Below are 18,210 nucleotides of genomic sequence, written 5' to 3'. Positions count from 1 at the left end.
AACTAGCTAGCAGAAGACAGTCTTGAACATATTTCTCTACAACAGTCATGGACTTGGCTTGCACACCTCAACTCAGTCACTCAGCGTGAACTTGGACAGTGCTAGGAAAACATTTGGCCCATTTCCACAGCTGCTTTCTCTGAAGAGTTGACAGGGAAAAAAATCCATGCCAGTGGGACACTTCACATTTATCTAGCATCATATTCAGCAGAGGGCCAAGCCAGCTCCAGAGTTTATTACTCCTGGTTTAACTTGCTTACATGCTGGACAGCTCTCCTTGGAGCTCCATGCTAGTCCCAGCCTCTCAACCTGCCTCCGCCAAGGTACTCCATCACCCTCAACCCCAAAAGATCAAGTGTCTTATCTGAAAGACCCTTCCCGGTTTTATATGGAGATTAGGGTTTTATATGGAGATCAGGGATTGATTTGCAACTCTCTCCAGCCACTCATTGTCATGATTTTACAGGACATTGTGAAGAACATCTTTCATTGCAATATTACCAGATTAGAAGAAATATGTTACATAGCCCCCTCTCACTGGTATGTACAGGCAAGAAGAACCTCATATTAGAGCCAGAAACTTGGAAGGGAGCAAAAAGTGGGAGACTATTCCTTAAAAGAAGGAAAGTGGCCAATTCAATTTTTAGAACCTTTGAATTTTCCCAGACAGTGCTTGAACACCATGAAAACTTGCCCAGCTTCCATTGCCAGAAGGGAAAAAAGATAGAATGCCGCTGAAATTCAGTAAATTGTTTCCATATACTTTTCTAAAATGGATGTGTCTGACCAGGATTTCATTAGCGATCTTGTTGGCCAAATATTTTTGGCCAAATGAGACAAGGCCATTCAATCAACTCAGCAGTATTTGCTTGTCTTAGAGCAATAACTTTTTAATATTACATTGGATAGACTGAAAATTTTCAGGAAAACTTCTAAATAACACCAATTACAAATTTTGTTAACTTTATGAAAGTGTGGGGTGCTCTTGCTTTTGGAGGTGGGAAGCTTGATTGCCATTAATACAAACTAGAGAAAAATACAGTTTGACTGCTTCCCTTCCTCTAGTCCAAGATGACAAAATCTTCCCTGAAAGGGACAACAGTTCCCATTTAAGACCTCAATCTATGACTATATGGACTTTTGAGTCTAAGGTCACACACAGTGGGCTTGACAAGTCAGTAATTCTTTCTGTGCCAGTTTCACATCTATATTTTAGATCACTTTGTGGGGTGAAATGCTGAAAATACAAGCATTGGAGTCTAGTACTCTTTGCAGTGAGGAATGTGCATGTACCAAGGGTAAAAAGCTGTTGGTTAAAAGGAAATTTTTTAAAAGTCACTTAATGCCCTGCAAAATATGAATTAGTTATCAGGAACCTTTGTATACGTGTGGTAATTTGTGTGGTAGTAGGTGTGTGGCTTTGGTGAAAAACTATCTAAACTGTGGCATTTCCACTCCACACAGTTCACACAGACATCCTCAGCCCAAATATTGTGTCCCAACCTACAGTTCTTAGAAAATAAACAGACCATGCTAATGTCTGCACCTTGTGGAGTCAGAGAGGTCTGTAAGTGTCCTATAATGCATCTTCAAAACCGTTTAATCTGAAAGAACAGAGCTGTGATTTCCTCCCCCCCAGCCTATACAGTTCATTAGTTGGACAGACATAAAAAAGAATGCCATGAATTTAGACTCAGGAAAACCCCTAAGTCCCACAGAGTCTCATTGCTTAACTAAAACAGTATTTTAAAAGAGCTGTGGTTGATCTCTCTGGGAAAAATAACAGCCCTTAGAGAAAGCCTGTTGAAAGGAACAATGTATTCTTCCCAGTGCTGAAGGCTTCCCAGACCTCAGCTTCCTATTTGCTTTATACAAATGACAATTCTATAGCCTTTTTGCTCATCCTTAAATATTTACTATTGCATCACATGTATCTGAGGTTGTAACATGCTAATTGCAAACTGCTGTTGTACTTACTTGATGGTTACTCTGTTTGATGTATCCTGCAGATCACCAGGATCAAAAAGCTGAGATTCTTTAAGTCCCAGATCTTTGCAGCCTCTTAAGAATAAGATGATATTGTCCTGAAACGAGGCAAAAAAAGCCAAAATACTTTTAACTCTTCTTCACTAAAAAAAAAAAAATAATCCTACTGAACCAACCTCTCCCCAACTTAGTAACAAAAATGTTTGTATCATTAGTTAAATGAAGTACCAAAGACATTTTTAGTCATGTAGTTTAAGAAGTCAGTACACGGTTTTTCTGAAAACCAGATAAACATGAAACAAAACTTTTTTCTTTTTTTTTTTTTTTAAATATGTAACTGCAACAAGCTTGTTGACTTTTCTCTTTCCAAACCCAGATGTTGGCAACTTCTTTAACTGAAAAAGCCCTGCTAATTCCCCCACCTACCGCTGTAGGCTGCCAACGCAGCTTCAGCATGTTACATGGCAGAAAAGAAAAGGCTGGATTTCTGAAGGGAGCAGGGAGGGTAGATATGAAACAGCCCACCACCATTTACGCAAGCAGTTTGTTCAGAAAACATTTTGCACGTCGAAACAAACAAGCCAGTTACTCCTAGTTAATACAACCAGTCTCTTGCCTCTCCGACCTTAACCAGCCAGAAGCCACTGGGAAAAGAGGTAGGTGCTTCTCCCCAAATAAAATGCTTGAAGCTACACTTTATGTGACCGCTGGCTGTAAAAAGAAACAACAGCAATTTTCTAACACTTTTCAAGGAGGATTTACACTTTTCAGAGTGTAAAATATAAAAACTCATAACTAAGAGAGATTAAGCACAAACTGATATAAGCCTCTTTCAAGCCAAATATGAGTGATGACACAGGTTTGCACCGAGGGGATTAAATCTGTGTGCGTGCTTACTTAATATACGTTTTACTCTTATTTACACATATGCATGTACACCACCCCCCTTTTATAGAACCAGTGAATCAATCTTATGTAGATAAATCTTGAAGGTCAGTAGAGAACAAGATTTTAGATATATACATTGCTGGATCAAGCAACTGCGATGGCAGATGTGTGGATAAGTAAGGATATAACGTACAGCTTGATATTTTCCGAAGCCTCTCATCTCAAACCTCCAACTGCTGCCACGTGAAGAGCTAGAGAGGAGCAGAACCACAGTGTGGGGCAAGGACCTCAATTTTTGTGATAAAAACTGGGAAGCAGAGGAGCCTGGGCAGCGTTCAGCTCTTGCCTACCCTGCGTGACAGAGCAGGATTCACGAGCAGGGCTCTCCCGACATCTGCTCCCAGGCTTTTGTTTGGGTGGCACGGCCGAAGCTCGGTGAGAGCAGCCCTGTTTATTCTGTCGGGGCACAGCGATCAGCATGCTAATCACTGCAGCTCTCTGCATGCCAACGCTCTCGCACACAAAGCTCGCTGTCACCAGCCACACCACAAAAAAATACGGACTTGGAAATTTGGGAGCCCAAATCTCCCTTTCTTCCCTGGCTGAAACTTAACAGCTCTGGAGGGGAGCCAAGGGGGAAAGGAACAGCAGTCGAGAGAGCAGAGTGCCCATAACCCAGAGAGACAGCATCATTCATGACATGAAAAGATGCTTGTAAAATTCCCCATCTGGCTTACTGTTTGCATTATAATTTTTCCAACTGCAACGTGAATAACTCTTGTGTTTAGCCTTTGATGGAGGACAGTGCTGGTCACTTCCAAATGGTGGGTGGAGCGATATGTAAATCTAATAAAAATGCAAAAGCATTAAAAAACCAAGTTCCTAACAATATGTCCCAACAAAAATATAGAGGACATACAGGACACAGTAACATAATAGGTTTAGAAAACAACTAAAGGAGGGGGAACTTCAAGGATACCTAATTGCACCCATCCATCCTTATGCCAAAAGTTCACATCCAAGTTATGATAAGCAGTAACAAAAATATCAGCCATTTGGCAACCATGTAGTTTGGAAACTCAGTTCTTCTGTTGATGAACAAATGCCCACTTCTCAAAAAAACCATTGTCACCACCCTCTGCCTGTTTTCATACATGCTTTTATTTTGATGGTCATAAGAACAACATTTGCTAGCAGTCACTAACACCATCACCCAAACAATTCCTCAAAAAGCTGGTACCTCATATGGGCACAAACAACCGTGCATGCCAACAGGATGCAATCAGTCCGCACTGAAAGTTTTTGCCATTTTTAGGACCATTGGGAAATAAAACTACGAGACTGTTAACAGAATCAATTTATTTAAAAGGATTTAAAAAATCCAACAAAGAAATTGTTTTCAAGTAACAGATACTCAGGTAAACCTGTCTAGGTTGCATATCCCCAAGCCAAAATGTATCTCATACTACTGCAAAACTAAAACTTTCCTGGTTTGCTTCAGTATTTGTTAGTTTTATTGAGACACTGGAGAACCACACTCCTATGCCACTAAAAGGAGAAAGGAGTCTTATCATGAAGACCCAGCTCCCAGGAAAGCTTTCTCGCTGGATTACTACACTTTGCATTAGCCAAGTTCTGGTTTCTTCAGTTCTCAAAAAATCTTGCTTAAATATTTTGAGAAAAATTATAGTTCTATATCTGTTAGCTGTAACTATACAATTTTTTAAGTTACCCATTCTGAAGTGCCACTTCTTTATTGCTGTTGAGGAAAATAAGAGAGAAAAAAACCAGAACATGTTTATAAGCAGCAACATATATAAAACATCCTTACCTTAAATAAGGGACTGAAAACACACATCTAATGTGCATGCCCAGCTCCTTACAACTTGGCAGAGTTAAATAGGTCATGCAAATGGGTCACACTTGCAATGGCAAGGATCACAGCGCGGCCAGCTGCCATGCCTCTTAACAGGGCGGTATCTTTTACAGTGGTCTCAGAAGACACACGACCAGAATTCAGTCCCTCCGGCAGCCCCTAAAAGGCACTAACACAATTTCCCCAATACGTTACATGGAGATGATATTGCCTTTCTCTGAGCAGTTACTTGCTGCAGTTGCAGAATTACAGTAGATGAGGGGTAGGTCACTTGGTCAGCATGTCATTTCCTACAGCCCCAGAGGACCTGCAACTGGCTCCTGCTGGCTCCTCTTGGTTTCAGTCCACACCACTACTCAAAAGTCTTCTTCTGGTTTTTGTCCTTGTACACCCAGAGAAAAAGTGAGCTTCCAGATTACTGTCTAAATGTCTTTTGCAAATTTTATCTATTTTTGTCTATTAAATCTTACATCTGTAAATCTATAATCTATAGATACCCACCAATCTCTATAAAATTTTATCTATATTTTCTCTATAAAGTGACAAACTCTACAACTGGCTGCTTACAGAAGGCAAATGCTTCACTGTGGTGACAGAGGACACAAGCACAGAATACACCGATAGGTTAAATGCCAACACTTTTCTGCTTGCGTAAGCAGAGTCCTGACAGTTACTATTAGACCAGCACTATAAGCAATGTCATTTACTTTTAAGTATTAGAAATGCAAATGTTATTTATGCAGATGTTTTGCTATGCTGAATTTCAGAACAGAAAAATTAACCAACACACAAAACATTATAAACTCCTGGGCAAAGCCAGCCATGAACCAGCAAGGCGGGCCGGGGAGGAGCAGGGAAGGGTGAACAGGAGTGTGGGGCACTGACTCCCTGAATCCTCAGGCAGAAGGCTGCATGAGAAGGAAGGGACTGTAAAGCTGTAAAGCTCTCACAACTGCAATTCAACACTGTCACCTCTTCATCCTTTCCGATGTGTAACCTGCATGATTCACCTCTACAAAATCACTTCACCAGGACAATCACCTGCAGGTAACGCGGAGCGAATGGGAGGCAGACAGGTTACACATCTACGAAGGTGGAGGGAGGAAGTGAAAAATAATACACTGTTCACTTTTAATCTTCTCCCCCCTCCCCCCCTTTTCAAAACACTGATAACCCATGCTCTATAAATATGAAAAAATGTCCGTTGTATACCACTAGGTCACTTTCCTCACATATGAAGTTCAGCACAAAATCCTGAACCCTTAAAAAAAACACCACAGAAATTGGCAGTTGTGCAGGACAGACACCCTGGAAAGCCACCGCACATTCACACAGTAGCACTGCCAACACACAAGATAGTTCAAGCTAGCGAGAATCAAATATTCACAGCAGGCAAATTCTCTCCATAGGATCTGCTGATCAGATGCAATGGCAAACAGCTTGAACTTGGCCCACTTCCATTCCTTTCATCCGCCACAATAGCATACGAAATACTCTCACTGCACCCACGCTGCAAATCAGACCTGCAGCTTATCACTGTGGAACCATCATGTGTCAGATGCGCTACTACATGGCCTGGATGAGATACAGAGATAAACCCAGGGAAAACAAAAGCAAGCCAAGCTGTACGTCTGTGCAGAACGCCGAATAAAATGCCAAGTGCATGCCACTTCTGCAAGTTGGAGATATTATTAGTTGCCAGTACCACCACACTGTTTTGCAGGACAGCTGCAGACAAACAGGTGGCCTTTTTCATTTCTGGAATGCTGAAATTTTTCCTGTTCCAGAATAAATTGGAAGATTTCTAAAAATATATCTTTCCAAACCGCTTTTCTGAGCAATTTCCGAAACAGACGCTTAAAAGCCTTTTGTTTACTCTCAACGTTTCTTCCCAACTCCCTCATTTTTCCATTTTATATAAATAATTAGTGGTGATAATGTAGTTATGTAAAAGCAATGGATCTTTACTGATTTACAAGCAGACGGAAAGGAAACGCTGCAATATTTAGTCCAAGTCCACCGTGAGTGGTGGCTGGGAACTCCTATTTTCATATATATACACACATACACACACGTATATATGGTTTACTATTTACCCAAAATGCTTTGCTGTATATGTTTTACTGTTTATACAGTATGCTGTACTGTATATACAGTAAAGCTACACTTTCACAAAACTTTGTTTTCTGTGACCGATTCGGAATCAGCAGATTTGGAAGGCACTCGGTTGCAGCCGGGACATGTTCGCTCAGCAGCTTGGGATGCTTAGTCTCCAGCAGGCGAAGGATGACAGCACACCAGCACTGACGGCGAGCCCCGCCAGAGCAGTAAGGGGGGGACAAGGCTGCATGCACCCCGAAAGGATCCCGGCACACACCTGATGGGAACGAAACACCACATGGGGAAGACCAGACAGAGAGAGCCCGCGGGGCCGGGGGGGGAAGCAGGACTTACCGGCCCGGCAGTCCGACCCGACCCTCGCCTCCCAGCGCGGGATAAACCTGCGGAGCGGCAGGACTGACTGACAGACAGACAGAGGGGCCGGGCAGCCGCGCAGCTGCCGTCGGCGGGGGCCGCCAGCCCCAAACTCCGCCCTCCGCCACCGCCGGGGCTGCCCAGCGGGCGGCGCGGCCCGGGCACGCCCCGGCTCCCCGGGACGGACGGACGGACGGACGGAGGCGGCGGGGCTGGCCTGGGGCCAGGCCAGCGCTCCGCAGCGCCGGGAAGCCGCAGAAGGGCAGCGGAGGCACACGATCGCCGCCTGAGGAATCGTGTGAGCCCCGCAAGCGAAATAAACAGGTCCAGAGAACACATACAGCGGTGCTTAGGTTGCGAAGGGCCGGAATACGCGCGCACCGGGCAGGAGGCGGGAGCGCAGCGCTCGGAAGGCGGGAACGCGGGGTGGCCCTGCCGGGGCGCCGGCGGGCCCCAGTGCCCGACGGGCAGCACCTCCAAGAGCTCCGCAGAGACGGCGGCCCAAGACTGGCTTTGCAAAGAAAGAAGGCGGCGGCTTGGCTTTTTTGGACAGTCAACGAGGAAAAGGTGCGTCTCCTCAAACGATAGCCCCGCTCCCTTAACGAAAAGGCAAAAGCCACCTTAAAAACTCTGAAGAAAATGGGTCCGTTGGGAGCCTACTGCAACTACACAAAGCATACAAGAAACCCCAAACGTGGCTCTAAGCAATCTTCAGATAATATCCCAGAAACCAGACCCTGAAGATTTAGCTAGAAGTGCCAAATTCCTACCAAGGCGCTTAGATCCTGCTGCTTCCAACCAGGCTTACTAGGTTGGAAAATGGCAAGTGCCTAGAGCAAGAAGATAGCGCGCAACTGTGACACCACTACTTTACACTACTTTGGTAGTATAAAACTTGCCCTGCTTTGATAGTGTGAAAGAAAAGCTGGGCAAAGGAAAGAACATACATCTTTTCAGAGAGCTGCTCTTACTGTTTTTGGCATCCAGCAAAATCTTTTGCTAGTAGTTCCAATCATCAGTCTCATATAAAACACAAGCACATTCAATTTACATTAATAAACTGAAAATAAGCAACAACAACAACAAGAAACCCTCAAAATCATGTAATGAGAATTGATTAGGGGACAGGAGAGGTCTAAAACACAAGTCCAGAATAAATGTGTTTAGCAAATCAAGTTGTGAGTACACTTGTCCTCCGGATTTGAGAAAAATCAGAAGTACAGTAGCACTACTCAAGAAATTGTCTTCGACATTTTCCTAAATCTGGCCTTCACCATCAGATTATTTGCTTTTTAAGATCTTTCCCCTATAATAAATTTCAACCACATTTAGAAGCCTCTTAAGCAGTGCTGCATATTACTATCATTTGTATGATGGTTGTAACTAAAATCCCGCAACAGGAATGGCCATATTGTGCATAACGAAAGGCAAATGCAAGGAGCTCAGAATATAAAATGGCACCATAGGTCCTGAGCAGGTAGTGAAAATTTCATGCTGGGTACAGAATGGATGATGTATCTTATTTCTGCAAATTAAAAAAATAAACTTAAAATGCCTGCACTGTGGTATGATGTACAAGGAGGGAAGAGACACTGTGGACAGGGAAAGGAGAAGGATAGCAGGAAACAGAAAGAGATAATGGGAGGGGACCATACAAAAGAACATGAGCAAGAGCAGCCTTCAACTCAACAGGCAAAAGCAAACCACAGGGGGGTGGGAGGGGTCCACACAGCACAAGCACAAGGCTGACCCTATGACTTCACTAGTTAAGTAGGTCCCGATATTTCTCCTTGCTGCATCAGGTCATTATCCCTGAAGGCACAAATAAAACATTTAAACAAATGGGGGGGTCACTCAATATCCTTGTCTTTGGGGGAAGAGAGAGCAATCAGATGATGTGCATTCCTTCAGATCTGCCAAACCCAAGATACACCCTGAGTAAGATGGCTTTGTTTACAGCAATGAAGACAGAACATAGGCGGGCAGGGGAAAACCCCAAAGCGTTTCCAGGCTCCGATGCTGATGAAATCACAGCCAGATGTCAGCCAGATGTCAGATTTCACCCAATCTTGGAGAGGAGGTGCCTATCTGATGCCATATTCTATGGTAACAGCCATGCTATAGCCAAAGAAAAGGACAACATTTCCTTTCCATTCCCTGTCTGCAGCTTTTTTAGTACCAGATAATAGTGCTTGGCTTGTAAGGGTTTGGGCTTCAGTTTCATGTTGTCTTCTGCTATCCACTTTTCACATTTTTTATTAATAAAGCTCACCAAGAGCAGGATTAAGAACAAGCTCACGTACATTGAAGTGCAGCCGAGCACTCCTAGAAGCTGCTGGGAATTCACCTTGCAGGTCCTGAGGCAGATGGGTAAAAACACAAGGACAGGAGAGACACTACCAAAAAAGCAAAGCATGGATTCTTCTCCTGTGATGGAAAGGACTGTTATTTACCTTGTTCTGCCTTGTTGGTTGGGCTATGTACTGGGTCAGTACAAGACTTACCGCAGAGCTGGTTGGGAAGAGAGCTACAAAAAAAGACAAGAAGGAAAGAAACATCACAACAGCAATGTTATCAGTGCAACCACAGCTCAGCATCTGTGGCATCTACCCTTTCTTACCCATCCTCCTGGCAATAGCTGTGCTGTCTATCTGAAGGAGGGGAAAAAAGGTCATGAAGACAAATTTGACCTTTATTTGCACTCACATTATGAGTGCTGGGAGCATAACTAACCTAAACACAGATTTCAAGGAACCCTGAAACCACGGCTAGTGCCACAACGCTTCCCTCAGGACATCCTCTTGGGGAAACGGGACACTCTCTGTTGTCAGCACATCCCTGTGGCTGCTGCTCCCACAACTAAGCTCTACAGCAAAATACAAAAAACAGGCAAAAAATTCACAACTACGGAGGACATGCTGTTTTCTAAGTTTGGTTTATTTGTGTGTAATTATCAGGACACGATAAAGTGTTAAGGAAAGTACACGGTCTGACTACAGATTTAGAAAATCTCAAAGGCAGCAATCTCAAACTGCTTAAAATAAACACAAAAATACAGAAACTTGAAATCTAGAGTTATAACTCATAAGATCTACTACACCAGATACTGTGCAAACAAAACCAGTCTAAAAGTCAGGGGGGTCCAAACAATGGGACCACCAAAGAAACTAACCTGATAGTTAAATACGGGAGAATACAGTTTTTCAATAGATGTACTGTTAAAGCTTATCACCCTGCATTAAAAAGAAAAAAAAATAAATTATTGATGAATAAAGTTGAATTACCTCCAGAGTGATATACCTAAAAAGTACAGCCCTGGGGTAATCCAAAGGAATACTGCAAATAGCTTAAGCCCCGACACAAATAAGCCCATTACGTGTTCAGTACAGCCATCGACTACAACCAAACACTGCTGAACAAACCTTTGCCTTTCTTGACCAGCAATTGTGTGTTAAGCCGTGGCACAGCAGATGCTTTTAAAAAGCTATGAATGTGTTCCTGCTAAGACATTGTACTGTGGTGGTAAAGGAGATTACCTATGCAAAGCAAAGGTATGTGCTAAAATTTATTTCATGTTTTCCTTAATTATATTAGCAGGTCTACTAAAAGATACTACCTTTTTCACATACCCTGCCTTCCTTTCCCCGCCTACAGATTCAAAGCTTCAAGGTATCCCTTTGATCACATACGATATCTCAGGGCACTGTTACCCAGTGCCTGCTTTCTACATTTTGACTCGACTGTGGAGAAAATAACCTTGTTTTCCAGGAAGAGCAGTGTTGACTATCCAAGGGACCCAGCTCCAGGGAATTGTCAGATGCAACTTGCCACAGGACCTTTGGGATGGAGTGGGGCTAGCAGAGAAGAAAATGAGGGAAAAATCCTGTGCATGAGCCTCTCCACCCAAAAAGGTGTGTCTGAGGGTCACTGGTTACCTGACCAGGATAAACCAGTATAGGTAACTTAAAGCATAACCAGTGCACCTGCACACACATTCAGAGATGACTATCTGAAAAAGTACTTCTCAACCTGTGATCACTACAGAGTGTTTCAAGTTTTCCTCTCTCACTACATCCAAAGCAGATGACAAGGACAAAAAAAAAGTAACTGGAAATGAGCAATAGTGAGATTTACACCTGATGCTTTTCTGATACACATGAACCTAATTAATCAGAGACACAAAGCTGTATTTTATAGCCTCGATTCTTACTTTACCCTGGGTCACTTATCAGCTGTCTTCCTACTTGGGCACAGAAGCAGATTTCCTTAAAGTTGTAGAATCCCAGAAAATACAGGATTTTTATTAAAATATGTGCATGATGAATCTCATTTGAAGTTTTGCTGCATGCAACTGTATTGAACTAGCTAAGCACAGAGTTTTGACCATCCAGGGCCAGAGAACAGCTGAAATTTTGTAGAGTTCATTATTAAGGTTTGAAACTGTAAAGGTAGAAAAGAAATTGGTACTTAAAATTAAAATCAGTTTGTCACGAAACCTCTGAAAGTGAATATATGACCACTGCCTGGCAGCCTCGTAATTAGAAGAACCTAACTGCAGTAAATACTCATTATTAACCTAACTTTACTTTCCTGCCCCTTTCTTTTACATGGTATATTCTCTTTTGCTTGGTATATGAAGCAAAGCTATCTTCCATTTGAGGACAAAAATAGTAACAGTTAGCCAACACTTGGGATTCTTCAACAAAGATGGCAATCCACTACGCAAGAATCAGGATACTATGCAGCCAGAGCTGCTGGAGGGAACTCTGCATCCCAATGTCCAAGTACAACTGCTGTAGGTGGGCCTCAAAAGATGCAAGAAAGCTGCCTGTGGGGGCCTGGGGCCTGGCAGTAGCTGTTAGAATCAGACCAAATCTCTGTTCCCCAAGGCAAATAGCAAAACAGTGAAACCACCAAGGAGGACTCATTCCTGCTCCGTTCATGACCTCTGCAAAAAAAGCAACAAATTCCATTTCTCCTTTCAAATTAAATATCTGCTCTTTATTGCCAAGGAATATGTTTTAATAATCCGTGGTGTTCAAGGTTTGATAAACATCAGAAATCTCTTTGCTGCTGTTACATGATACCTGACATACGTTTCCCCCCCCACTCATAGCTTTGCATTTTCATGCCAACGTTACATAAAACATACTGGACTTCTTTAATGTACAGGTTGGGGTTTCCTTGGAAATATTTCTAAAGGAAGCTTTTTGCGTCCAAAAAACACTATTTTTTTTTAATTGGCTTTTTGTAATGAATGAAGTTCCAGTACGTTCCACTTGGAAAACCTGCATTATTGTTTTTACTTCCAGTAAAAAAATAAATAGACAGCTTTCAAATTTAGATGTCTAGAATAATTTCAGCAAGGAAGAGGAAGGGGAAGAAAATAATTTTTAATTTGCTGCAAGTGCATTTCACAGACAACCAAAATATTTTTGCAAAAAGATACTAAGTAAATCAGTGCCCATTCTTAACTTCAACCATACAGAGTGTAACTGCCTGAATTACTAACTACCACCACTCAATCCATGCATCTATTATTTGTTTCTCAGATTTGAAAACGTACATTTGGTGTCTAGATAGCATGGCCATAACTGTCAGTCATCTGGAATACCTCCAGTCAGGTTTTTGTTGTTTGTTTGTTTTTTATGGTAAGTATTCAAGGCAAGATGAGCTACCTAATAGTCTGGCAGTGATTTATTTTCCATCCCTTTTTAACCGTCAGTAAAGTATTCCCTAGATATAATTCAGGAACCGGCACAATTATTCATGAAGCTACAGTAGCTGCAGACCTAGATGGACTGCAGAATAGCCAACTTAAATTACTACTGTTCATTAAGTCTACAGAGGTCATGCCTCTGAAGGGCTATTTGGAAAGCAAGATTCATGGGTTACATCTGGATGCCAGAGTCATTTGCAGTTGTGAAGACTAAGCTTTCAGGAGGAATGAAAAGTATTTAAGAAGTAGAATTTCCTCAAGTTATTGGGCATAAAATCAATGATTAAAACAAGAGGGAAAGAAAGGAACTCTTCTTTAATACAGTGTGTTTCTACTGTAAGGCTTTCTCCCAGCTCTTTCACAATGTCTTGGTTCTGGTTCCTCTGGGCAGCAGAACAGAGGACAGAAAAGGGTCTCTCCTCCTACAAGACAGATGTTCCTGTTGTTCAGTTTTCTGTCAACACACTAGAGGTGTACTTGAAGCATACTTCTGCAACATCCTCTCTCCCCTAGGAATGCACAAAGCAACAAGGGTAGGAAGATGAATACGTGCATCACACCAAGCCTTTAGGAACAGGAACTTAGGAGCAGAGACGGCAGAAATAGCTTGTCACGTATGTTGGTCAAGGGAAAAAGAAGGGGGAACAAATCAGCTATCATTGATAATTTATTCCTAAAATTTCAGTTTATACCCTACGCTCTGTCCTAACAAGATTAGAGATCACCTTTTGTTTGTAGAGGAAAACAGCCAACTGTGCTTATAATTCAGCTTATTTGGGTATAACCAGTAGCTCCTGCTCAAAACGGTCACAAGTAAAGCTAGCAGAGATGTTCATGCACCTTCAAACAACAAGCTTCCAAATCCTCACCCGCTACTTCTGAAAACTTTTGCAATTTAAAGACACATTATATAGATTGAGGTAAAACTTAGCTGATGAGAATATATAAAGGAAAAGTGTAAATTTAAAGCAAATATGATTTTTTCCTTTCCTCAACGGAGGGACTCAGAGTTCAGCTGGTTGATCAGAGAGAGGTGTTATCTAGACAGCAGAACCAGTAGAGTCCAGCAAGGTTATTAGGCCAGGCTTCACAGGCCATGAAAGCAGCTGTAGTAGCTCCAGAGCCAACACGAAGCCGCTGATTTAAAGCACTGCAGAGCCCCAGTCCCCAGCCAGCTCACATATCTCCAAACCACTCCTGTAGACGCAGATTTCTGGAGAATGCAAATGTTACACATGGCTACCCGAAAAAACAGTTCAAGGCCAGTGGGACTTACTGGCTTTGGCAAGCATCTCTACACCGCCCTTCCTAGTGACTGGGGAATAATTACTAGATGCAATACTGCCTTGCTTGAATCATGGACCCAGCTGAGGCTCAGCACTGTGCTGAAGCTAATCAGCCCTTAAATCCGGAGATGCTACCAAGAGCTACCTGCAGTTTACAAGGTCAACAGATGTAGCCCCATCCAAATACAGAGGCTACAGAGCTATGCAACCACCTTAGGTGATGTGGGAACACTGCCCAAACTGCAGTACAGGGAACCCAACCACCCAGGAGGTACCAGACCCTGGGCACACATGTTCTTTGTACCTGTGCACATACATACCAGCCAGCTCAGAGATGCCCAGGGCCTTCAGCATGCCCCATGCTCTGCCTATGACCGCAGAGAGCCTGGAGAGTTAGCTACCACATGAGCAATGACCACTTTCTGGGGCTTTCTGGCTACCTGGAAATCCTTAAATGTGCTATGCTGCACCGCTAAGCTGATCACGTGTTTTTGGGCCACTTGCCCCCAAAATGAGAAAGGCGCTGGCAGAAGAGCTGCTCTCCTGCAAGAGCCATCCTGTGGCTGTGCTGAGCCAGGGTGATAGATGCTGCTGCTGAACCCAAGAGGGCTGTTCAGTGAGTTGCCCACACCCACAACACGGAGGTTATCCAGGCTTTTCCATTCTCTGGCATATCCCAAACTCCACCTTCTATTATCCTGAATAGACCAGTTGACTGTTTTTCCTCTTATTTATTTCCTGTTCACTTCCTAACCCCAGTCTGGCACTTCTATTCCTCCAACTTGTATTGTAAAGTTATAAAGGACAAGAATAGTTGAACATTGTTATACAAAGAGAATAAATCACACTGGAATCTGCGATGGAGAATACTGACAACAATCTTTGAAGTTCTTGGTCTGCCATTTGCTTACATTATAGTTTGTATGCAGACTTAAGTGCTGGATTTCTCTAATATTGCTCATCAAATTCAGCCAAAAAAGATAGAATAAGTAAGGTGAATTACTCTCAGGAAGATAAACTAGCTGCAAGAATTTTTAACTCAAGTACTACAAGAACACCAAGAACTTGCAGTTCTTTAAAAATATGTAAAAGTCTGGGATCCAAGGACTTCAATTCTCCAAAATCATATTTGAGAAAGTGAATTTTAATCAGGACAGGGTGGCTCCAGAGATTGGGTAATAATATTTTAAAAAGCAAGTGATTAATCTCTGATCAACCAGAGGGTAAGGACTAAAGAGCATTTAAGGTCTCAAACACCGCTGGGAACTAGCCAACTTAGTCTAATACTGTGGGTGCTGACTCTAGGCAGATTTTGGATTGTATATTTTCTCATGCACAGTCCTCATGCTTATGAATAGCCTCCTCTAAATTTCACTAGAACTACTCCATTATCCTCCCCAAAATTCTGCATGACAGGTATGCCTACAAAGAGCCAACATCAGTTAGATCCCAGGATTGCTGATAACGCTGTGCTGACAAATACCTCATTTCTGTTTCGTTTCTAACCGCATCTATGTGTTTTTTCTTAATTACAAACTTCTGAAGGCAGACACTCATACCAGTAAGCTTGATACCTACTTTGCAGGAAAACAAGACTGCGATCATTACTGGCTGTATCATTCACAGATCTGAAACGCTCAGAAGTTGGGGCCAGGCATATGTGAGGATACAGCTCCTAAACTCCCTTCCTACTAATCATAATATTGGATTGACTTTTGCTCTTTTCATTGTTTCAGACAGAATGAAAGAACAAGTAACTGGTGCAATAATGCTGAAGATAAAGTATCACCCATTCTAATATAATTCTGCTCATACCTTGCTTACTCAAATTTTTGTCTGACTGCAGCACTTCTCCAAGAGAATATAATTATCATGCTTCTTCCTTGTCTAAAATTCTAGTACACTGACATATCAGATTCCTCCCAGCCACTATTCAGCAACTGTAAAAATAAAACACAGGTGTACACACTAAGAAGGAAGATCAAGCTAGCCTGGCTCTGTTTCTCAAAAAACCTGGAGCAAAACAAAACCTAGCCTCCTAGGACAAACTTTGTCATGTTTCTTTTTTATGTAAGTCTGACTTACGTAAACACTAACTGACACTAAACACTGACTTTAGTAAGGAATTTTATGTGTTCTTTTGGAGCACAACATTTATCTATTTATTTACTTACTTACCTCTCTGCCTCTTTGTAGGCTTTTTATAAAAGCTCTGACAGCACTCTCTGGGGACCATTCCATTTGATTTACCAGTTCGCAAGTAGTTTTGCCAATGATTGATGCAATTCCTGAATTTGTTCATGATTTGTTCTATGAAATGTCAGAATATACATTGTTTCCAATACCTAGATTCAAGCCTGTACCGGTAGTAAGGTTTGTTTGTTTTTTTTTTATTTGCTTGTATTTTCTTTGAAAATAAACAGCATGTCTGTGTCTAATGTGTGCAGCACCCAGGACATTTCAAGTTCTACTTCTCAAGCAGTTGTTACGGTTTAAGGAGCGACTATTGTCTGACCTCTTTAGGGGTAACAGGAGAAACTTAATGAAAGAAAACCTCCAAGAATTGTACAAAAAGAAAGGTTTTTTTCTACTTCTGCATATGTCAAGTAAAAACCATATAAATTATTTTTCTAGATCACAAGTTGAGATATTTTATTAGCTTGTGCTACTAACCTGCGCAGATGGTTTTCTGGCACAATTTTCATGACTTGTTTACAGTATCACCTCAGTTATCCAGAACTTCTTGTTATCCCAACAAGGGTCAAATTCCTGAGATGTATTAATTACACTGAAAATTACCCTAGATTACTTGAAACCTTAAACAACTGAACCTATTCACCATCCTCCCTTTTAAATAACAAGGGACATACTGTATAATGGTGCTAATACTTTTCGGCTGATCCCTGTAACTCCTAAAATTAATATATAACCGTCACACTTCTTATCTAGCAGGCCTGTCAGTTTTGGACTGAAAACCAGGCTCAGGATAGCATAGTCCTTTTTACTGCTGTGGGGCAGAAGGAATATGAGGTAGGAAGGACAGGAAGGTTAAAACTGGAAACCACTGACCAGCGTTCCTAATTCATGCACTGCTGGCCAAGGAAACAGAGCTGCTTCACAGTTCAGCCCTCCCTAGCTGAAAAAATTACCTTGGATCCCCCCATAGTCAGCCAAAGACTAGCTGCTGCCTGCATGGTTAGGTACATCCCACTGACACTTGAGCTTTTACAGTTGCGACTGCCGGGCTCCACATCCCCGTAACCTGTCACCGGGCAATCAGGCCTGCAGCTTCTCTCTGAAGGCACTCACCAAGCAGCTTCACAGGAGCCTCTATGACTGCATGATTGGAGCTTGAATGGAAAGATGAGGATGCAAAGACCTACTGGCAACTCATGTATTCAGCTAACGCCAGGCATTAGCTCTAAGATCCCTAATGCTGTTGCTAGGCAGGAGTAATAAAGTTAGGATTGGTTTTGGAAAAAAACAATAAGCCTCCTTCCAACCAAACTAGAAACGGCATTTCAAAGGACAACAGCGACAAGGCAGCTTTCGTTAAGAGAAGGTATTAGAAACATCCAGGAATGCTTGGAAACACCCATGGGATTTGGCTGTGCAGCCAAGCTAAACAGCACCCAACAGTTATAAAAGGCAAGAAGCTAGCAGAGCACCAGCAACCCAGGCTATATCAGTTTAAGGCCTGAAGTTTGTTGACCCACAACAGGTGCAAGGATAAGACTCCCATCTGGCACTCAGTCCAGCGCGCCTCCCAACACACTGATATAACTTTGCAACACACCGAGTAACATCCCTCTAGCTGTTGCAGTAAAAGGAAAGCAAATAATACCAACATTATGACTAAAAAGGAAAAGAAGGGGAAGGGGAAGCATAATGTTTACCATCGGCCTTATGGGGAAACACAAGCTTGAGTCTAGGTTGTGCATGAGAACTAGTACAATTCAAAGAGAAAAGCTGAGGTGTGA

At 42.4% G+C, this 18,210-nt stretch overlaps 1 protein-coding gene across 1 annotated transcript in view; it reads right to left on the bottom strand.

The window, feature by feature from the left end:
* Positions 1-18,210, bottom strand: part of LIMCH1 (LIM and calponin homology domains 1) — a 184,351-nt gene that overhangs the window by 75,367 nt on the left and 90,774 nt on the right. The window contains exon 4 of the mRNA XM_064449349.1: positions 1,978-2,084. Within this exon, the coding sequence (XP_064305419.1) occupies positions 1,978-2,084 (107 nt within the window). The remainder of the gene's footprint in view (positions 1-1,977; positions 2,085-18,210) is intronic.

Source organism: Phalacrocorax carbo, chromosome 4, assembly GCF_963921805.1.
Source record: "Phalacrocorax carbo chromosome 4, bPhaCar2.1, whole genome shotgun sequence".
In the NCBI taxonomy this organism is placed as follows: domain Eukaryota; kingdom Metazoa; phylum Chordata; class Aves; order Suliformes; family Phalacrocoracidae; genus Phalacrocorax; species Phalacrocorax carbo.
This window is presented reverse-complemented; position numbering and strand designations above follow the sequence as displayed.